This window comes from Pempheris klunzingeri, chromosome 16, assembly GCF_042242105.1.
Source record: "Pempheris klunzingeri isolate RE-2024b chromosome 16, fPemKlu1.hap1, whole genome shotgun sequence".
NCBI lineage: Eukaryota > Metazoa > Chordata > Actinopteri > Acropomatiformes > Pempheridae > Pempheris > Pempheris klunzingeri.
The window spans coordinates 9,410,242-9,431,741 of record NC_092027.1 but is presented as its reverse complement, the minus strand read 5'-3'; the positions used below and the strand labels follow the sequence as shown (position 1 = coordinate 9,431,741).

Below are 21,500 nucleotides of genomic sequence, written 5' to 3'. Positions count from 1 at the left end.
CGCAATGCTAACTTAACCACACACAAGTCAAGCGTTATCAAAGGCTTATAAACGCCTCCTGAAGTGAGGGCTGACAGGCTGGTGTAACAGGATTTACTGGACATATCCCTGCTGGCTAGAGCTAACATTGTCCCACATGCCAGACTTGTGCTACATTGACCTTATCAATCAGCAGCATCAGCATTTAGGTCAGGACAACCCCCCCCCCCCCCCCCCCCCCCCACCCCTACAATCCATTAACTGATGTATAACATTGCTGCTAGAAAGAGGGTAAATGCTGGACTTAATTATCCCTTGTAGAGCTGCATTGATGCCATTTTTTGTTTCATGTGATGAATGGCTCTCACAGCCTTGACTGCTGAGGTATTGTATAACCTTGCAGCAGCTCTGTTATTGATATTTGTGTAACATTACCCAAACATCTTGGGCATGAATTCTGTCAATGTCTGCAAGGAGATTTGAACAACAAATCAGTTGAAGCTGGTGGTGAAGCTTGAACCTCCACTTATCTATAAAATGGATAGTGAACAGTATGATAATAACACACTCCGAATACGTGTTGCTAATAGGATCTATCATATGTGTAACAGAGGGAGAAAAAAAAGTCATTGTTGAATTAATTCAATTAATCTCAGTGCAAAAGTCACAAATCGTCGTTTATCACTATCACTCACTGTATAATGTTCATCCATCTAAAAATGACTATAATAAACCCCACACATTTACAAAGAATTGATATTGAGAATAAAGAACGAGTTCTTCTAAGGCACACTTGAAAAGGTGCTAAAATGACTAAACACTTTACAACCAGACACTGCAGAGAAACATCTAATAAGCTGTGTTTGTTTTTTTTAGGTTAGCACAGTGGGAGAGACCATGAAAAAGACTTCACCACATCCCCTTGGTTGTAGCTTTGGTATTTTAGTTTACAAAAGGCCCCTCTGTACTGCAGGAGGATTTGACTGCTGTTTTTTACGCAGTACCATGTCACCATGTCCTCACATGCAGGGGAGAAACTTCACAACATATTTCACAGAATAACGCGTTGATAATGGTTTGCAGGGATATCCAGGACAATGAGGACATATTATGTGTTCTAATAGCCTCCCAAAGTCAGGCTGGATCTTGTTAGTTTAGATTGAGTGCAAGCTGATATATGTCAATCAGCAAGCTATGAGGAGTATTAAGATGCCTCTCCTAGCTTCCCAGCCTTGAGAAAAAATATTTAGAACAGTTAGTTTTAGTTGTTTTAGATATAAAATGAAAAACGAGTGTGTGTCTGTGATTTTGCCTCAAAATTTAACCAGAAATAGATTTGTGTGATAGATCAGAAGTAGTGACATTATTAGTATGACATTATCAGGACAACTGCTGTGATTTTCCAGTTTGAAAATCAGACGTAAACAACAGTGACAATGACTGTCTAATGCGTTGCTTGAATAAGGTATATGCAGTGTTGATGTCTAAGTGAAGGGAGAACTGTCAATCATCTGTTGTACAGCCTGCTTGAAATGATGTCTGTCCCAAGCAAATGCTTGTTGAGTCATACCAGACAATGAGCAAAGCGTAAATTGTGGGCTGGTGTTGTCAGACTATTGTTCCAAGCCATTAGCTGCAGATGTATTGTTGCTTTCACTATTCTCTTTGGCAAAATGGACGTATTGACAAGTGCGTTACGAGCTTTATGGCGTTACTTTGGCTCAGTTCTCCAGTTACATGGCAGATGAGGATTTTAATTTAATTCTTTGAGATTCTTTAGGTGAAAAGCACTCAGCCCTGCAGTGATGAGTTTGAGATGGTGTAAAGATTTTGTGTTAGGTCATAGAAACTCACAGACTCAGATGTGGCACCTTTCAAATCTCCAGGGGGGGAAGACTGTTACTTTAACATTATCTCTTTGTTACTTTCTTTCTATCAGCCTCGTACTTGTTACAGCGCCACACCGTCTAAACCCAGATGCTGCAGATGCTTCAATGAGGCCCGTGTAATGTCACCGTATAGTGTTACTCACTCTAGCTCCTCTTACTCTCCTTTTTACTATTAGACGGGTCTCCATTGAATACGATTTTTATGTTAATGTCCCTTAGTAGTTTTTAATCTTTACGTCTGGAGATCAGCTGTCTGTCACACACAGTAGGTTGAACAGCAGCGATATTTAATGAAACTTCAGGGAAAGACATGTGCCAGCCCACTTGCTGTTCCAGCATTTTCAGAATTATCCTAGTTGGCTCAGGGGGAGGGCACTGCAGTGTTTTTTAATTTGGCCCAAGGGATACATGCATCTGCCATGGAGGATGGCGTGCTTATTTGTTTCTCTGCTTCTCTGATGCACCTACTGGTCATTGATTAAAAGTATGACAGTAACTTTACAGGCTTCGGCCATTTTGATCAACGGGTCGATTTGTGTACTTAGTACTCATGCAACGCTTGGTATTATTCTGCAAAATGAGGCATCAGGACAGTGAATATCTGATGCACAATGTCATAGGCTTTCTTCTTGTATTTCTTTGCGATGCTAAATAGAGAACTCATCATCTATTATTATTGTTATTATAGCCCTAAACTAACGTCTTATAGCAGTAAAGACATATTCAGTCCAAATTACACAGACCATTTGCCAAATTGAGCATCCACAGAAAATTGCAAATAAGTTTTCTTGGGGTTCCTATAGCGTAAAGGTCAGTGTCAGTGTAAGACAGAGGTTTTGAGGACAGCAAAGGCACAAGTTGATCTACTTAGCTAAGGCTGAATAGTTAATCCTTTATGTGACTAATCATGGATGTGTCCTGCACAGCTCCTTGTGATGAATATACCTTGACCGCATTGTCTCATTTAGCTTATTCATTGGCTAAATTGACACCAAATCATTTTACTTTTAGGCTAAAGTCTTTATCATCCCTGTATGTTTGAATATACACATAAAGTTCTTTTGAAGCTCCTTTAATGTCATGCTGTACTGCTTGAGAAGGGATTGCCAGCTGGTCAGAGTGATCTTCCAACAGCTGTCCACTCTTAATTAGCCACAACCTGGATGATGACTGAACTGCACAGAAAGTTATTCCGTGCTGTTCTACAAACTTCTTTTTATGAATGAAGAGAGCTCTTTCCCTTCTTATAAGGCTTACAAAAACTCCCTTTTCACTACACAGGCAAAAGTGTAACAGTGTAATCTTAGAAAAAGATTAGTAAAAGTGTGGATGCAACCTGCAGCTGCTGTTGCAGAGATACCAAACCATGCAAAAGGCTGCTTAGGTTTCTCTGTCAATATGAGCGAAAATGTTTTCAGATAGGAACTAGTGTCTGTGCACCCAAAACAGCTCATTCCTCAGAGCTTTAGTGCCAGTGGTTCCCAGCGGTGACAGCATGGCTGGTATTGTTTCACTGGTATTGAGGCTACTTTTATTTGTGTCTGTCTCTGAACAGATTTTTGTCAACACGACAGCACAACAACTGTGCAAGACGCACTCATGAAACTTTACAGGTGTGTAGTTGAGATGACAATGAAGGCAGAGTTCGGAGATGGGTGTGGCCCGAGTAAGGGTGGCAGAAGTAGTGAAGGGAATATTGGCCAACACACTTCATGCCCCTGGCCTACTTTTGTTTTAAGTCTCAGATCACTCTGTCCCAGTTGCAATCATTAATTCCCGTCCACTGATTGAGCTCAATCTCTATGACATTCAACGTTCAACAGCAACTAGCATAATACATCTTACATAGTCTGCACATACCGACACAGTATTTTATACAGCCAACAATGATCATCACACCCTTAATGAATAAAAAAACATGTTTAAAGAGAAGATGCATTAAACCTTTGCTTTACTTACTCCTTTGATCGTTTAAGATTAAGAGTTGCCGCTGGGGATGTATTCACACCAGACTGCATTTTTCAATTCTTCAGTTTTTACAACGTTTATGCCAAATCTGGTTTGCACCAAATAACAATCATGAAAGTGTTAAGTCAGAATTTTCTCCTCCAAGATGCTGCTTTTGGTGCAAAGCCCAGCGCATCAAATTTCAGAGGGGCATTGGACAGGGACATGCAATAATTGTCCTATTGGTTAGATTCAAACCCAGGGTGTTGCACCTACATGCCATGCATTTCACCTGGCCAAAGTCCAGACTATAGCACAAGATACTAAGCCAAGAGCTGTCAGAGTTGTAATAGAAAAATATAAAAGGCTCATACCAGACTGTTGTACATGAAAAAAGAGTTAAATACTCAACCAGATCCCCTAAACAATGGATCAGGCATCAGAGTCTGTAATGCAGCAGTCTTGTTTATTTACATTTTGAGCTCAGCTTTTTTTGGCTCATTGAAGTAGCAACACCCTCCAAAGACATTCCCTGCCAGCTGTCATTAAGAGGAGGATGGACCTGATTTGCAGTAGAGGTTAGAAGGATACTTGACTTTGATCATGGTTTTGATTTGTTGAAAAGGCAAAGGCACGTAAGGCTGTGAAAAACTATTATTATTTGAGAGAAACAAGAGGGATTCGTTGGTCAACAGATTATACTGAACTGTCATTGCTCACTGGTAAAGTGCTCATGCTGAAAAACAGATTAAATCACTGAAACGACTCTCTACTTGCTGCTCAAGTCAAAACAGTCTTAGCGGTGTGAGGAGCCTTGAGGTCAGGAGTCAGTTTCTCCCTTACAGGTCAGCTTTCATCCCAAATCTGTGAGATGCATGCACATGCTGTTTAGAAATTACAGCCGTTTCTGTATTTGGAGCCTCTTGAATGCTGTTGCACTCCTGTAGTCATGAACCATATGGGGCAGACGTTGCTTCAGCTATTGTTTTTTTTGTTTTCAGACCTTTTAGCTATTGTTGATTGGTAACTAGAATGTGTGTGTGAAAAGCAGAGGATTTTGCCCTCTAGTAGCTGGGTGTTGACTAGCAGCAGTCTCATTGGCACATGACACACGCACATACACGCACGTATGCGTGTGCTCACACACACACACACACACAACTGTTTTCTTTCAGTATTTTTAGCCGTGTGTCTCTTTGAGTCTTTTTCCTGAGGCATAAAAGTTATGATCATCTGAGCAGATCACTTACTTGTCATATGTCAGCAATTTGCATATGATGCAGGGTTAGTGGTGTTGGACTGTGACTGGACAGCACACTAGTCTGTCATATGTTGTTTTATTTCTGCTAAAACTAAAGTTTTCTAACATGCTGATGTACTTCAAGGCGCAAACACTGATGTGATGACAATTTAAAGAAAAGAGAGAGAGAGTTAAAGCCTGAAAATCAAGATGTTAGTGAGTCAGATGGTAGTATTGTACATGCTGTAGTGGGCAGCAGTTGATGAAATATTCTTTGAAAATTAATTCATGATATGATAAAATGATGAAATAACCGGAGTACTGTTTGTTTCTGGCTAAATAATTCAACTGAATACTTCAAACTTTAAAGATTAATCCTGCTCATTGGTTTCAACTTTGCCCACAATGGTTAATTGCCCAGATGTGTCAAAGGGATAGTCCCCTCAGTGTTAACATTATAGCAACATCTGTGATGGTAGACAAATTCATATAATCTCATGATATATATCGTGTTATCATCCAACCCCTCTATATCGTCTTGTTTGTGTAATGTCCTCAAACTGACTTATTTTACTACATAAGCAAAAGATGTAGACATATAATAACAAATGTAGACATATAATAACAAATTCACATCAACACTTGTCCTGACTGTCAAAACTGACAATGTACTTTGTAACTCCACTCTTCTTTGTAAAACCAGATTGTAAATGTGTAAAAAAAAAAAAAAAAGTTCATGTGTAAATGTTTTCAGACAACAGATGGTGATACACCTACGTAGTCTCTGTTTTCCCAGATGGTGATACAGCTACGCAGGCTACAGCTCTCCATATGCTCAACCAATGCTCTGCTCTGCGCAGCCAAATAGGGCAGCTCGCTATGATAAGCAGCTCAGCAAAAGGCCGGAGTTCCCGAGAATTCCTCAAAACTCCAGGTGGTTTCTGTTGGCAGGTCTGCTGCCTATCATACACTTCTGCTGGTGCGTCCTCCTGATGGAGCCAGAATCTAAGGAAAGACATCTTGTTGTGTTTTCAGAGCCTCTCTGTCATTGTAGTCACCAGATTCTCCGTCCTTTAAGACCGGCATTCATTCATATCTCATTCTGTGTGCTCTGGTATTTATGGATAACGCTCTTGTGGAAACACAGATGGATGGGTATATTTGGATGAGAGGTGGGGTGTGTGCGGTGGGAGGCAGAGGCACAGATCAGACGCCCTTTGAGCTTTTAAGCTATGTGTTGTAGGTGGGGGCCGCGACCACGACTCCCACTGTCAGCTCGGCTGTGTTGGCCTCTAACCTTTTGTAGAGCATCATCAAAAAGTCCAAGTGCATACTGTTATGCTGATTTTGCCGCTACATGATTGGGGTCATTTGTCAAGCAAAAATGCTAAATATAAATGTGAGAATTAGATTTTTCTTTGTGATATATGATAGTAAACTGAATATGTTGTGTTTTGGAGTGATTAGAATAAATCACCTTGGGCTGTGGGAAACATTAGCAGGCATTTTTCACTATTTTCTGACATTTTATAAACAAAAAAACGTAGATTGTTAGATGAATAGAAATTAGATGAATTGAGAAAATAAGTGGGCTTTTAGCAGATAGCGAAAATAATCATTTTGCATCCCTAAAGCAAAGTATTTAAAGTCATTTGACATTAGTTTACTTCACTTAAAGATACCCTGTGGAGTTTTCTTTTTAACAAAGTTTCTATTTACACTCAGGGTTACCAACAAGCATTTTTTGGATCCCTAAGGCCTGAAACACACAATAGATTAATTAAATTCCTCTAGCAGCCTTCTTTCCCCCCCTGCCTTTTCCAGTGCCTGTATGTAAATGTGCATTTAGGGTTATGATTATTGTCACTGGGTTAATTTCCACAACAGGTAAGCAGGCATTAACACGGTATCCTTGGCAACCGTCAGTCTATATCTATGGCAATCCATGCAGCACCTGTGGTGTGACACCTGTCTGTCTGCCCTGCCCAGCTGACTCTGTCGTCTATTTGCTGTCACCGGTTACTCATACATAATGCACACCAGTAGTATTAACCGTCCAGGCTGTATAATTCGGATCATCATTTCCCTGGTGAAGAAAACATAAAATACTGCTGCTGCTTTTTACAGAATAAAATGTGTTTATGTATGTGAAAGAGAGAGAGTTTGTGTGTAACAGAGAATGAGTAGCTGGAAATGATTTTTGTTATGTGTACTTGTTATGTTTTTCATTATGTGTGCTGGGTCAGAGCATTATACAAGTGATGGAAGTTATTGCCACTGAATAACAAAACACCATTATGTTTATGATTAGGGCAAGAAAATGAAGAGTAAGAGCCAGAGATGGGTTAGTTGGTAGTTGGTTTGTTCGTTTGTCAAATATTTAGTTTTCACTGGTTTCAGCTTCTCAAATCTGAGGATTTTCAGCTTTTGTCTGTTTTATGTCACTTTAAGTTGGTTATTCTTGAGTTTTGGATTTTTGGTGATGATGTTATTTTGGTTGATCAACAGCATGAAACAAAATAAAAAAACAATCGAGTTCTGTGATGTTTTTTGGGGCGAGGGGGTGTTGTCTTCAATGGTAATAACTGATTATCTTTAGGTTTTAGACTGTCTGACTGTTTCTGAGAGTAAATTATTAATCAAAGCAGTTATTTTAAAGTTTAATCAGTAATGAAAATAATTGTTAGCTGCAGACTTAATTTCAGTGATTCCTTTTAATAGAGAAGATTTTTACATTTAAAGTTTTAGATTCCCTTCAAAGAGATGATGGTGACAGTCCGATCCGCTTGATGCTGTTGTGAAGATCAGGGAAGGCAAATTTAATTCCACATATGAAATGTAAAGTAACACAAGCACTAAAGCTTAATAGATTGATACGAGAAATGGAGTGATGATCATTGTTATTCATGAATCCACGAATATTAACAATTAAAACACTTCTCATAGAATCAAGAATACTCAAAAATACTTTTGTGGGGCTGAATAAAGCATTTTGAAAATGGTGAAGACAACAAATGTTATTGGCAGTCTGGACAGATTGTTGACATAGTTTGAAAAACGCAATCCCGTTAGTTCGGATTAGCACCTGGCAGAGCAAGAAGCATGTGTCATGTCATATGGACACAGGGAGGGAGGACTCGCTCGGTGCAGGGAGGATGCCTTTTTTAGACGCAATGTTTCGCTTGAATTTTGCAAAACTGTGTAGACTCAGAGTATGTTCATATGTTTTTTTTTTCATTGTTAGAAGTATAAAGTGAAAGTCTGATTAGGCTAAAGCAGGTGGTTCTTTAAGTCTGAGCATTAGAGTCAGATAAACAAAGATCTGACTGAACGCCACTTTCAGAAATGTAGACTACAACTAGAACATGCTTGTTTTTGCTCATACTTTTTAACCTCCAAGGACCACCACAGAAACAGAAAGTGTATTTTTTTTATTATCTTTAACGTTACCTGTTTCCGTCTTCCCTCTCCAGTTGGCTGAGTACCGCCAGAGAAAAGCTCACGCGGACTCCCAGAAGAAACAGAAGAAGAAGAAGAAAAAGAAGGGAGCGGAGGACTCGGAGGGGGATTCGCAGGGAAGGGTGGAGGCTGAACCCAATCAGTCTTTGGGAGGAGAAGTGGGCTCAGGCGGTGGACAAGATGGATCACAAGAAGGCAATAACGACCCACCCACCACGGAGTTTACCTTCTCCAGGACGCTGCGGAGCGGACAGACTGTTAAACATGACCAGACCTACACTATAGAGGTAGAGTCCTACACTTTGTTTGTTCCTTTTAATGCACAACAAAAAAAATTAGTTGAAATCTTATGCCTACATCTGATTGTTTGTTTTTGCAATTACACAGTCTAAAGCCCAAAGAAATTCAGTTTACTATCATAGTAGACTAAGACAACCTGCAAATATTTGAAACTTTTTTTAGCTGAAACAAGTGGAGTTTTTTAGTATTGTTGCTCAAAAAATTGAAACAATTAAATAGATCTCACAAATACTTCTGATTGAAGATTTTAATGAATCTTAATTTTTATTCTAATGCCATGACCATTTAGGAGAAGCTTCTTTCATGTGGTCAGTGGATTTTAGAGCAGTTCATAGGTGATTTTATGGAGGAAATGTGGACAGAATTACCTATTTAAATGGTTATTTAAGTGAAACAATCGACTTACTCTAACAAGAAAAGAAAAATTTGATTTGCTGCTGACTAGTGAATTAAATAGAATAGAGGTGAAAAAATAGCTGCTGCATCCTGAGGAATTTCAAAATGAAGCGGTGCCATTCAGGAAGGATTTCTGTGTGTTGCCATGTTTAACTTAATGTGAAGATTAAATTTAGTCTCCAATCAAAATTCAGAACTTGTTTGAACATGCACATGATCATTTTTTGAGATTTAAATTTTACAACTTTATTGACACACAGACACACATTAACCAGATCAGAATTGTTAAAGCTATGACTTCTGTAAATTTTTACGATACTTCAAAATGTATTCATTGATATTGCCAGAATATTCCTCCAGAGAGACTCTGTGGTGTTGTAAATACTAAAGTTGACAGTCTAAAGACTTTGAAACAGCATTAAGCAAATTTCCCTCGGTGATTCAGAAGTCCCACAAAATTACACTAAATCTAAAATATTTATTTATGAATCTGTCAGTAATTGTAGCCGGTCAGAGATTGGGTTATTTTGGACATATTGGATGCTTTTTTTATATATATATATATAGTATTCATCATAAAAGTGTTTCTTCCATCTCTAATGCTGCAGGCTCATTTTATGGCATTATTTTTTACTATTTACAAGTATTCAAATGCAATTTATTCATAGTCTAGATCTCTATGAAAATGATCACTTCTCCGCCCAGAGTTGTGTTTCTGTTGTCTCCTCCTGGAGTTTAATGAGCCTGCTGTAGCTGTCATGACAACCAGTCCCATCGGGAGCACAGAGCATTGAAGAAGGATTTTCATCAGGAAAGAATAAATAAAAAATAACTTGTTATCTTGATTCCTTCAGAATTTTTAAATCCAGTGTTATTATTAAAGGAGGAGTCAACGTTGAATTACACATTCACACATTTTTCCTATGAGCAAGAAAACACATCGACATGTAGGAAGAATAAAAGTAAATGAATGAATGAAAACTTATTTTGGTTTAAATGGAGCAGGTCTTTCAAACAAGAGCTAGTTTTCCCTAAAATACGAATGACTGAAGCCTTATTTCTTATGATGTTGGGAAAGAGTACTGAGAAACTTGAATGGAGGATCAGAAGAACTTTAATGTTCATCCTTTAATGTTAACAATTTGCTTTGATTAATACTGTAAAGTTCTATAAGTTTGGTGCAGTGCTGCTGTGATGGTCATTTGTATTTTGCAGAAGATACATTCTGTTTTATTGTTGGATGTAAACTTTTGAAAAATTTTTGCCATGGATTTGGTGGAACTTTCTGCAGCTTGGTTCTTTTTTTGCAGAATACATCGCTGACAGATACCCTCATCAAGCATGCTGTTTGAAACTTAACAACACAGAGATGATAAAATTCAATGTGGATGCATTCTACAAATTCATCTCATATTCACAAACACTTCTCCAACCCCTTGCAAGTCTTTCATTTAAGAAATGGTTGGATGGTCGGTCAATGTAGTGCTTTTCTCCTAAAAATCGTTGAAAGGATAACTGGTGTTTAGTCTGTAAACTTTGCAAACACATGACCTTCAAACCTACAATGAATTCGTGAGATTAAGTTTGAGCATTCACTTCTCTCAATAAGGATTTCGATAAATATACCGTGGAGGAAATAATTATTTGATCCCCTGCTGATTTTGTAAGTTTACCACCTTATAAAGACATGACCAGTCCATAATTGTTATGGTAGCTTAATTTTAACAGAGAGAGACAGAATATTTAAAAAAATCCAGAAAAAAACATTAAATAAAGGTTATAAATTAATTTGTATTTGATTGAGTGAAATAAGTATTTGATCCCCAAGCAAAACATGACTTAGTACTTGGTGGAGAAACCCTTGCTGGCAAGCACAGAGGTCAGACGTTTCTTGTAGTTGGTCATCAGGTTTGCGCACATCTCAGGAGGGATTTTGGTCCACTCCTCTTTGCAGATGCTCTCCAAATCCTGAAGGTTTCGAGGCTGTCGCTTGACAACTCGAAGTTTCATCCCCCTTCACAGTTTTTCTATGGGATTAAGGTCCGGAGACTGGCTAGGCCACTCCAGGACCTTAATGTGGGTCATTGTCATGCTGGAAGACCCATCCACGACCCATCTTCAGTGCTCTGGCTGAGGCCAGGAGGTTCTCATCCAAGATTCTATGTTACACGGCCCCGTTCATCTGCCCCTCAATGCGGTGAAGTCTTCCTGTACCCTAAGCAGAGAAACAGCCCCAAAGCAGAATGTTTCCACCTCCATGTTTGACAGTGGGGATGGTGTTCTTGGGGTCAAATTCAGCATTTCCCGGCCCCAAACACGGCGAGTCGAGTTGATGCCAAAGAGCTCAATTTTGGTCTCATCTGACCACATCACATTCTCCCAAGCCTTCTCTGAATCATTCAGGTGTTCACTGGCAAACTTCAGACGGGCCTGTACATGTGCCTTCTTAAGCAGGGGGACCTTGCGGGCACTGCATGATCTCAATCCATTATGGCGAAGTGTGTTACCAATGGTTTTCTTGGTAATTGTGGTCCCACCTCCCTTGAGATCATTAACAAGCTCCTGCCGTGTAATTCAGGGCTGATCTCTCACCTTTCTCAGAATCATCCGTACCCCATGAGGTGAGATCTTGCATGGAGCTCCAGAGCGAGGGCGATTGACTATCATGTTGTATTTCTTCCATTTTCTAATTATCGCACCAACAGTGGTCTCTTTCTCACCAAGCTTCTTGCTGATGGTCTAGTAGCCAATTCCAGCCTTGTGCTGGTCTACAATCTTGTCCCTGACTCTTTGGTCTTGCCCATGGTGGTGGAGAGGTTTGAATGGAAGAGACTGATTGTGTGACAGATGTCTTTTATACACATAAAGAGTAGGCCTGTCACGATAACAAATTTTGCTGGACGATAAATTGTCCCAGAAATTATTGCGATAAACGATAATATTGCCGTTTTGATACCATTCTTCAACTAATATAATAATAATGGTATAATTATGCAAGTACATACAATACAATAAACTTTTATTTCTTAAGAATATTTAAAATTGGAATTATATATCCAAATATATTATTATATATTATTATATAAATATAATAATATCCAAAATAAATAATCAAAACAACCAAAAACAATAAATAAATCAGTCTCTGTTAACAAAAAATGCACTTGAATAAAAAACACTCACAACTGATGGTCAATGGTATGGTATGGTCAAGCTCATATAGGGGGTCATGTTTGAGCTTGACCACATATCCGTAGTGGCAGAGTAAAATGGGATGTCATGAATCTCTGTCATCTTTCATATTGTTGTACAGTTGTGGAATTGCCATTTGTGACACATATGTTTTCCCTGGCAATTCGTACTGCCGGTCAAATGTTTGTAACATTTGTTGAAATACCGGCTTTTCGACGGTGTTAAAGGGCTGCATCTCTTTGGCGATGTAGGGAACTACACCGTCTGCGAGTGCGCACCATTTGGCACTGTCACGTTTATATTTTGTTTGCTTCATAAACGCCCCAGTGATGGTGGACTGTCGGGAAGACGTTGACGGCCCCTCTGCCTCTTTCGTAGACGTTTTTTTTCCCAGTTGGGAAAACTGCAAAGTGTGTTTGTGTTTGAGGTGAAGGTGCATGTTTGTTGTGTTGCCACGTTTAGCATGAACTGTTTTAAAACAAATGCGACATATCGGCTCATTTATGTTTTGTATTTCACCGCGGTCACTTGGCTTAAATCCAAAGTGTTCCCACACGTCAGCTGTTGCTTTCGGTTTAGAGGCCAATTCCATAGTTATTTATTCCTCCAAATCTCTGCCTCTACTACTCACGGGGCTCTCATGCTGTACTCTGTGGTGCACCAGGTGCCCCGCCTCCCCACACAGAGACAGAGTGACTGACAGGAGGGTTCACTCCTCATTACGCTAAGGAGCCGAGAGGAGTCAGTCGAGACGGATGTAGCGAAGTTAACTCATTATCCAGTGTCTTTGGTAAATGAAAAATTATCGAGCCCGGCAAACTTATCGAGCTCATTTTTAATTATCGTGCAATTAATTGATTTATTGATTATCGCGACAGGCCTAATAAAGAGTTGAGATTAGGAGTACTTGCCTAAAAGGACAGGACTAATTTGTGTGACTCCTGGGCACATAACCAGTCTGTGGGGGTCAGAATTCTAGCTGGTTGGTAGGGGATCAAATACTTATTTCACTCAATCAAATACAAATTAATTTATAACCTTTATTTAATGTTTTTTTCTGGACTTTTTTTTTTTGATATTCTGTCTCTCTCTGTTAAAATAAACCTACCATAAAAATTATGGACTGGTCATGTCTTTATAAGGTGGTAAACTTACAAAATCAGCAGGGGATCAAATCATTATTTCCTCCACTGTATATTCAGCCACTTGCATTATTCTGCAGAAAATCAGCCAATTTAAAACAATTTAGAAAATATGCAGAAACCTGAGGGCTCTCATGCATTTTTTTGTCATTGTCATTCAAGCCCTCTCAGTCTCTTCTATCGGCGCTGTGCAGGCACTCTTTCCCTGAACCCACTGTACAGTTGATGCGGCACATGCCCACAAAACTCCCGGTTGCCATGGAAACAGACAATTGCTTTTTAAACAGGTTGAAATGCGTCGGTCTGTGTGACCAATTCCTGTGGCCTTGCACCACTTTTTCGCAGACCTTAAGGTTGATTGGATGTGTGAATGTTTCGTTTGCACAAGCGGGCTCCTCCGAGAGGAAGGCTGATGGACGCACTGTGTTTTTCTGCTGCATGGATGGGAGCTGTTATGTATCACTAACAATTAAATTCATCAGTGCTAAGAGATTGACCCAAACAGTGCAATATGTGTAAACTGTCAATGTAGATAAGTGCTTTAAGCATTTCTTCCCTTATTTTTATTCTTATCCCAGAGTGACTGGTCTTGGGGCTCGTTTCTCTTCAGAGATTTTATAGTGCTGCTTTCTGTGAGCAGGAATGGGTTGCTGTGGAAACACAACGTTGAAGTTTTCCATTCTCAAGTCTTTCACAGGCATCTGAAAGAGACTGTCATTGCGAATACAAGTGTGCTGACTCATTTATGCCTCTTAGATGTCGTAAATAAACTTTGCATCAAGCTCTCGTATAAACAAGCTAGTAATAGAATTTTCACTTATTGTCATTGTGCACATCGCTGTAAACAGTTTGAAGTGACGCTCAAGTTCTGCCATCAATCAAAGCAAAATATGTTATTTCTCTCACGTTCTGGGCCCCATACCATTTCACTTTATGATCCAGGAATTAACATGAAAATAGACTTCAGTAATGGCTGTCATTACTCTGTGGGAGTGAGAAAGGAGCTACTTGGCAGAAGTAGGTTAGGCCCATATTTGAATGCCGAGTGCCTTCTGAAATGGGACACGAGGCAGGTGTTGATTCAAATTGTTATGATTGAACATTTTATTATGTGCATTTTATGTTGGATTAAAGATCAGGAGACTTCTGGAACTGTAATGGATGCATTCACAATAAAATGCACTTTTTACTGCAGCTCCACTCATTTAATGAGTGATGTCCTGGCTGTCTTATCATGTACCTAGCTTGCTTAACTTGTCTTGTGTTATGATTGAAGTGACTTGTTTTCTGTGGCTCTTACATCCTGTTGAAGTATTGATGAAATTCTTTTAATCTTCCTTATTGCAGCCAGAGAGTGAAGTGTCCACTACTGCTGAAGATTGCTCCTCAGAGGTGAGATGGCCTTTCTAAAAATATGCATCATCACTTTGTGGCAGGAAGTTTCTTTTCCCTTTAATTATTTTTCTCCAAATGTTTTCCACTTTGCCAGTTTTCACTGATACAAACTGATGCATCTCTGAGTCGGGCTGCTGCTGTGGTCGCGTCATACAGGATTTATGTGGCTTAGTTTTGGAGAATCATGTAGGACTGTTTAATGACTGACTGCCAGAGGGTGTTTTTATGGATTTTTTTTTTTTTACGGATTAAGAAAGATTTTGCATGTGGATAATAAACTACCCTGAGCACAATTCACCTTTTTGGGGAAGTGTTTCATCATTTACATGTAAGTTGTTAGCCAGGTTGCCTGCATATCCTGCATATGGCACATGTGGAGACTCAAAGATGAGCAGAAGAAAGCAGATCACTGTAGTCAGTCAGTACACATCTGCTGAGTCAGACTACTAGATATGTGAAATCAAGATGAGACATAAATCTGTCTTTGGTGGACATAAATCACTGAAAGTCTGCAAACCAAGCCATTAATTTTTAGGAAAATAGGTGAAAGTTTTAGTCTAAATTTTTTTTTTTTGTCAGCTCTCAAACTGTGTCCGTAGCACACTTTGAACTGGATTTTGTACATGAAAGATGAATAAAGTTAATTGAAATCATTGAAATCCTCAAACTTTAACAGGACAAATCTTCCCAACGATGACATCTGAAATGATGAAGGTTTTTTCATCCCAAATCACAAATTTTAGTGTTTCACTGATAGCATTGTGAATCAACAGGTAAATGGGTGCCATGATGAGATGACAGAGAGCCTAATGATGTCTTCAAAGGATTTTATCTGGGTACAGTAATCTGATCAAGCAGTTCTTTTGGCTCTGCTTTTGGCTCTGCTAGCAAACCCACTGGCTGCTGGATGTAACTCTGTATTTGCTTATACTTTTCTCCTCTGCAATATTTTCTGTAGCTCACTAACCAAACATGGTCTATGTTTTACTCGTGTGACTGTATACTACATACATGTTAGGTATTTGAAAACTGTACTGTGGAGAGAAGAAAAAAAATGGAAAAACAGATTTGAAAGCACAAATTATGGAGGAGTTTTGGATTGAAAAAAGCTTTTTGACATTTTAGAGGTGTCAATTATGTCTGAAAGCCGACGGAGGATCAGGTGAGGGAGGGTGAATGATGGAAAAGAAAGGAGAGGACAGTGAAGAGCTTGGAGGAGGGAGGACAGGGGGTCTTACACAAAGAGAGATGGTACTCGAACAGAGACAGAAACCAGAGAGGTGCTGATCACCAGAAATGGTCTTTGTGAGGTGTTAAGAAAGGGTGACAACCAAGTCAGAACAAATCTATTTGACTAGATATTGTTGTAAGATAGCAGTGCTACCTTAACTTAACATATTTCAATTTTATTTTTTTTCAAATGAAATTCATGAAATAGTTTTTATTCCTTTGTGTGGAATGAAACCCAGTGATTATTTCCCAAATGATCAGATTTCAACAAGATTACAGATGTCAGGCTTTATTGTAGAGAAACCGCAATAGCAGTGAAATAAAAGGATTTCCCTCTAATTTTCTTCATTTTTTTTTAAACAGATTTTGGATGTTGAGTTACGTCAGATCCTTTTTGGTTTTTTGGTTCTAATAGAAAGTTGAAAGGAATCTAAGGAACAAAACTGCAACAATTTATATTGTGTTTTATTGTTTAGATATTGACATTTTGTCCCTCTGATTTCCTTTTAATTACTTTGAGAAACCATAAGAATCTAATTTAATTAGTTATCAGCAAGAGATGTGGAAAAGGAAAAGTGTGTTTTTAAATGTACTATCACAGTTTTTGTCAGAACAGACTTAGTTTTGCTGGACCTACAACCTCTCTTGTTTTATTCAACTGTAATAAGGTTTTTAACCATATTTCATAACCTTGCAGGCTTTATTAGCTTACAGAACTAACATAAACATACTTTAAACTGCTTTGGGTTATTTGCTTCATTGTTGATTTTCTTTTTATCTTTAAAGCTGGTTTTGTCCAGTTGATAACATTAACATATTTACTCCACACTCTTTCATGTGGCTCCTGGTTCTTGTAACTAACCGCTGTTGCTCTTGTATGGTGACTGATTGCAAACCTAATTCTTGAAACCTCATCTTGATGGCATACCAAATCCCTGTAAATGCTATACAAGTGCCTGTTTTCCTGTTCAGGAGGAGGCGGAGCCCCTGCAACAGGTGACAAAGGGAGGTACGATGCAGAATATGGAGGACACACTAGCCGCCAAGACCCAGGCAGTGGAGGAGCTGAGTCGAGAGCTTGAAGAGATCAGGGCTGCCTTTGGCACAGAGGGAGTACAGCAGGTAAATGTTTTATTACTTGATTACAGGTGATACTGTTGGAGTTTCATCATTTCTTATTCATCTTAGTGGAAATTATTTTAACATTTCTGATTATTCCAACATTTTACCATTTTAGATTACCTGTAGAGTGGTTCATCTGTCATTATAGTATTATTGCATTATAGTGTGTGTGTTAGTGTGTGATTTTCACCTGTACTTCTTCTCATGTATGGCACACATCTTTAAACATGAATGCATCTTTCATTTGATTTTAAATGACAAATGGGTATAATGCCACGTGTTAAAGCATCGTCAGCCATTTCAAATGATTTGTCATCCTTCAATTAGACCTTTAGCTCTAAATGACTATTAACACTCATTTAACTAGATTGAAGAGATGTCCTTGAGGTTGTAAGGGTGTTTATTCTTCCATCAGAAAGCTCTTTAGTCTTAAACATTAGCATATTCATGCTTCTTCATAACAAGTGTGTTTCTCTTACTGCTGTTTTTAAGGATTTTTTTCCTTTTCTCGCAATTAGTGCCTAGAGCTGTCTGTGAGGTGATTTTACTTAGCTGCATTTGACTTGTGTAGCTGCAGGACTTTGAAGCTGCACTGAAGCAGCGAGATGGCATCATCACCCAGCTGACCGCTAACCTTCAGCAGGCTCGTGAAGAGAAAGATGAGATCATGAAAGAATTCCTGGAACTGACAGAGCAAAGTCAAAAACTACATATTCAGTTCCAGCAGGTGGGAAACATTCTAAGTCCAAACTCTTGTTATATTAGCTATTCCATCCAACACTGCCTACTACGCTATAACTGTTTTACTCTACTATTTGCTGTCCGTGTATTCAATTAGAAATGTATTTGTTTATGGAAAAAACACAGCTGCAGGCGGGCGAGACGCTGAGGAACACCAGCCACAGCAGCACAGCAGCTGATCTTCTTCAGGCCAGGCAGCAGCTCATGCAGAACCAACAGCAGCTAGAGGAGATGAATGTTGAGGTCAGAAAGCACCAGCAAAGGAGCAGTGAGCAGCTGGAGGTCATCAGCCAGCTCCAACACGATCTCAGTGAGATGGAGATGGTAAGAAATTTCCCAGTAGCCTGCAGATATGTTAAGATTTATTCTGTTAAAGTACAGCAATACAGTATGTTCTCAGTGTTGCCCTTGCATGTCTAACAATTGGTTTTCTTTGTAGTCAGGGAGAAGATCAGAAGAATCCCTCACACAAAGGATGAATGAAAAGGACCTGCTAATTGCTGAACAAGAAAAAGTTCTTCTGAGTCGGGAGCGGTCGCTGGCAGAGTTAAGAACGGCGGAGAAGTCTTTTGCACAAACACTGAAAGAGAAAAATCAGTTGATTTTAGAGCAAACTGCAATAATCAGAGAACACGAGCTGTCGTTGACCTTGCTCAGGGATGAACTCATTCATGTGGGACGGACTACAGATGAGAATATTACACACCAGTCAGATGAGAAAGAAGTGATTATAACAGAGCAAGAGAGAGTCGTTTCAGAACGTGACAGCTCTCTTACCCAGCTCGAGGATCAGCTGGAGTCCTCTGAAAAACGCTTGCATGACCTCCAGCAGAGGATGGCCGCAAAAGAATCAGAGCTTGAAAGATGTGTGGACGAGTTGGAAAGCACAAAGTCTGATTTAGGGAGCTGTAAAAGTGAAATAGAGAGTTGTAAATTAGAATTGGAAAAAGAGCGAAAGGAGTTAGAAAGCTGTAAAGGTGAACTTGCAACCTCCAAACAGAAAGAGCGAATGTCATCTAATGAAATCATGCAGCTCATGGGCACAGTCGAGGACCTGCAGAGACGTTGTCATCAGGGCAGCCTGTCTGAGAGTGACACCGTCCAAAAAATGCAGGAAGAGACTGTGAGGAAGTTCGAACTTCTCAGGGCAGAGCTGGATGAGATGTATGGCCAGCAAATAGTCCAAATGAAGCGGGAGCTTAATTTGCAGCATGCAGCGAAAGTGGAGCAAATGACCACGCAACATTGTGCTGAGCTCGAGCTTCTGAGATCACAACAACTGTCTCAAAGCTCCAGTGTTAACACTGCTGATGTGGACACTCTGAATGCTAAGATTAGGGAGCTTCAAGACACATTAGATCAATCCCAAGCAATGAACAATAAAACCAGGCACGAGCTGAGCCAAGTCGCCCAAGAGAAGGCCAACCTGCAGGCCAAGGTTGAGGATCTTCTCCAAGACCTCCTTTCTGCTAAAGAAAAAGTGGAGCAGGTCTCCCACAGTCTTATCTCTCAGGAAAGCCAGCAAGGTGAACTGCAGCGCCTCCAGGAAACCATTAGCAATCTGAAGTGCGAGCTTGCTGCTGCTCAGGAAGCGGCACAGGAAGCAGAAACAAAACATGAGTCAGAAATAACCAACTATAAGATCAAGTTGGAGATGCTGGAGAGGGAGAAAGATGCTGTGCTCGACCGCATGGCGGAGTCACAGGAAGCAGAGCTGGAACGACTGAGGACCCAGCTTCTGTTCAGCCATGAGGAAGAGCTCACAAATCTTAGGGAAGAATTGCAAAGGGAGAGCTTCCTGAATACTGAAAACCTTCTCAATGAAGCCTCTATCAAACACGAGCGTGCACTCGATGAGCTGCGCATTGGTTATGAAGAAAAGCTGCATTTGTTACAACGAGAGAAGGCAAATTTTGCCACAGAGCGAGATGAGCTTCTACACCAAATTGTAGGACTAAAAGAAGATCTAAAACTTGCTTTGCACAGCTCCAAAGCCGATGAGCTTGTCCAGCAGCTTCAAGAGCTTCAAGTAGAGCTTGAGGAACTGAGAAAGGGAGGTGAAGAACGAGCTCAAATGGAAAACAAAATCCAGACATTATTAAAGAAGACAGAGGTGATTGATAACCAAACAAAAGAGAAAGAACAATGTTGGGAGAACAAATGGAAAGAGCAGGAATTGGAAAATGAGAAGCTGATAGAGTCTAATAACATTTTAAAAGAAGAGTTGGACTCAAAAATTCTGAAAATTGAGGCACTGGCAGCAGAGAACAATCAATTTCAGCAACAAGTAGCTGAGCTTAGTGAGGAAATTGAAAAGCAGAGGACTACTTTCTCTTTTGCTGAAAAGAATTTCGAGGTAAACTATCAAGAGCTGAAGGAGGAGTACACATGTCTTGTTGAGGCAAAGACACAGTTAGAAGAGAGGACACTGAAGGAGACGCTTGAGTTTGAGGCAAAAATTGTCAGCCTTCAGTCACAGATTCGGGAGCTGGAGGAGAGCAGCAGAGATATCAAAATGGAGGACGTAAATACAGATAGGTCGGAACAAGCTGTGATAGAAAAAGATACTACTGAGCTAATGGAGAAGCTTAATGTTACTTTGAGTGAGAAGGAAAGCCTGGCTGGTAGGCTTTCTGAAGTTACAGAGCAACTGAGGTTTACAGAGAGCAGAGTGGGACAGCTGGAGGAAGAGCTGATGAAAGTGAGACAAGAAAATGCAAAGGTCATCGCCCAAAATGAAAGCCTAGGGACAGAACTGGAAACGAAGCAAGAGATTATGAAAGAGCAGACGAGGGGGCAGGATGCCCAGAGAAAGCTCCAGCAAGAAGAGCAAGCTGTTGAGTCAGTTTGTTCTTTTGAGGATCATCACCTTCAGATTCAATCTCTGCAAGAGGAGATAAAGGCTCTTCAGTCCCTCTTACAGGCAGCTGAATTAGAGAGAGACAGCATCCGTCAGACCCTGGAGCTCCAGAGACTTTCACAGACTCCATCGCCATCAGCAGCCCAAATATCGGGGGAGGGACCTGTTGAGGGACGATCCTCTCCGCACAAGTCGACAGCCTCAGGGTCAAGCAGGCGCAAGAGACGGCAGAGGTCGAAGCAGGAACGCAGAGTGGCCACCGCTCTTTTAGACTGCAGAGACGAAAGACAAAGGGAGGAGGAACAGGAGGCAGTGGTGGAGGAAGAGAGAGCCACAAGTGCTGCAGAGCTGGAGATGCAGCCTCAGATTGAGAGCCAGGTTATGTCATGTTCACAAGAGAGGGCCGGTAAGGAGGACTCCACTGACGGCTACCAGGGAGACAGAGGCAGAGACTACATCAACAAACCGGTAGGCACTCACATGCATCCACTGCATCACTCTCCAGTAAAACCACCTCACTGCTTTTTTTCTCTGCCTTTTTAAGTCTGATTAAATTACTTGTTTGATCGGGTGATTTAAGGGCTTTTAAAAAAACTGCATGTCAAACT

General features: G+C 40.1%; 1 protein-coding gene and 1 pseudogene across 1 annotated transcript in view; one reads left to right on the top strand and one right to left on the bottom strand.

Annotated features, from left to right (window-relative positions):
- The window catches only part of akap9 (A kinase (PRKA) anchor protein 9), a 64,625-nt gene that overhangs the window by 501 nt on the left and 42,624 nt on the right, over nt 1-21,500 (top strand). Inside the window, exons 2-8 of the mRNA XM_070846839.1 lie at nt 8,529-8,801; nt 14,892-14,936; nt 15,713-15,775; nt 17,142-17,291; nt 17,863-18,018; nt 18,159-18,356; nt 18,472-21,360. Coding sequence (XP_070702940.1) covers nt 8,529-8,801; nt 14,892-14,936; nt 15,713-15,775; nt 17,142-17,291; nt 17,863-18,018; nt 18,159-18,356; nt 18,472-21,360 — 3,774 coding nt within the window. The remainder of the gene's footprint in view (nt 1-8,528; nt 8,802-14,891; nt 14,937-15,712; nt 15,776-17,141; nt 17,292-17,862; nt 18,019-18,158; nt 18,357-18,471; nt 21,361-21,500) is intronic.
- On the bottom strand, nt 11,050-12,841 carry LOC139215725 (uncharacterized; annotated as a pseudogene).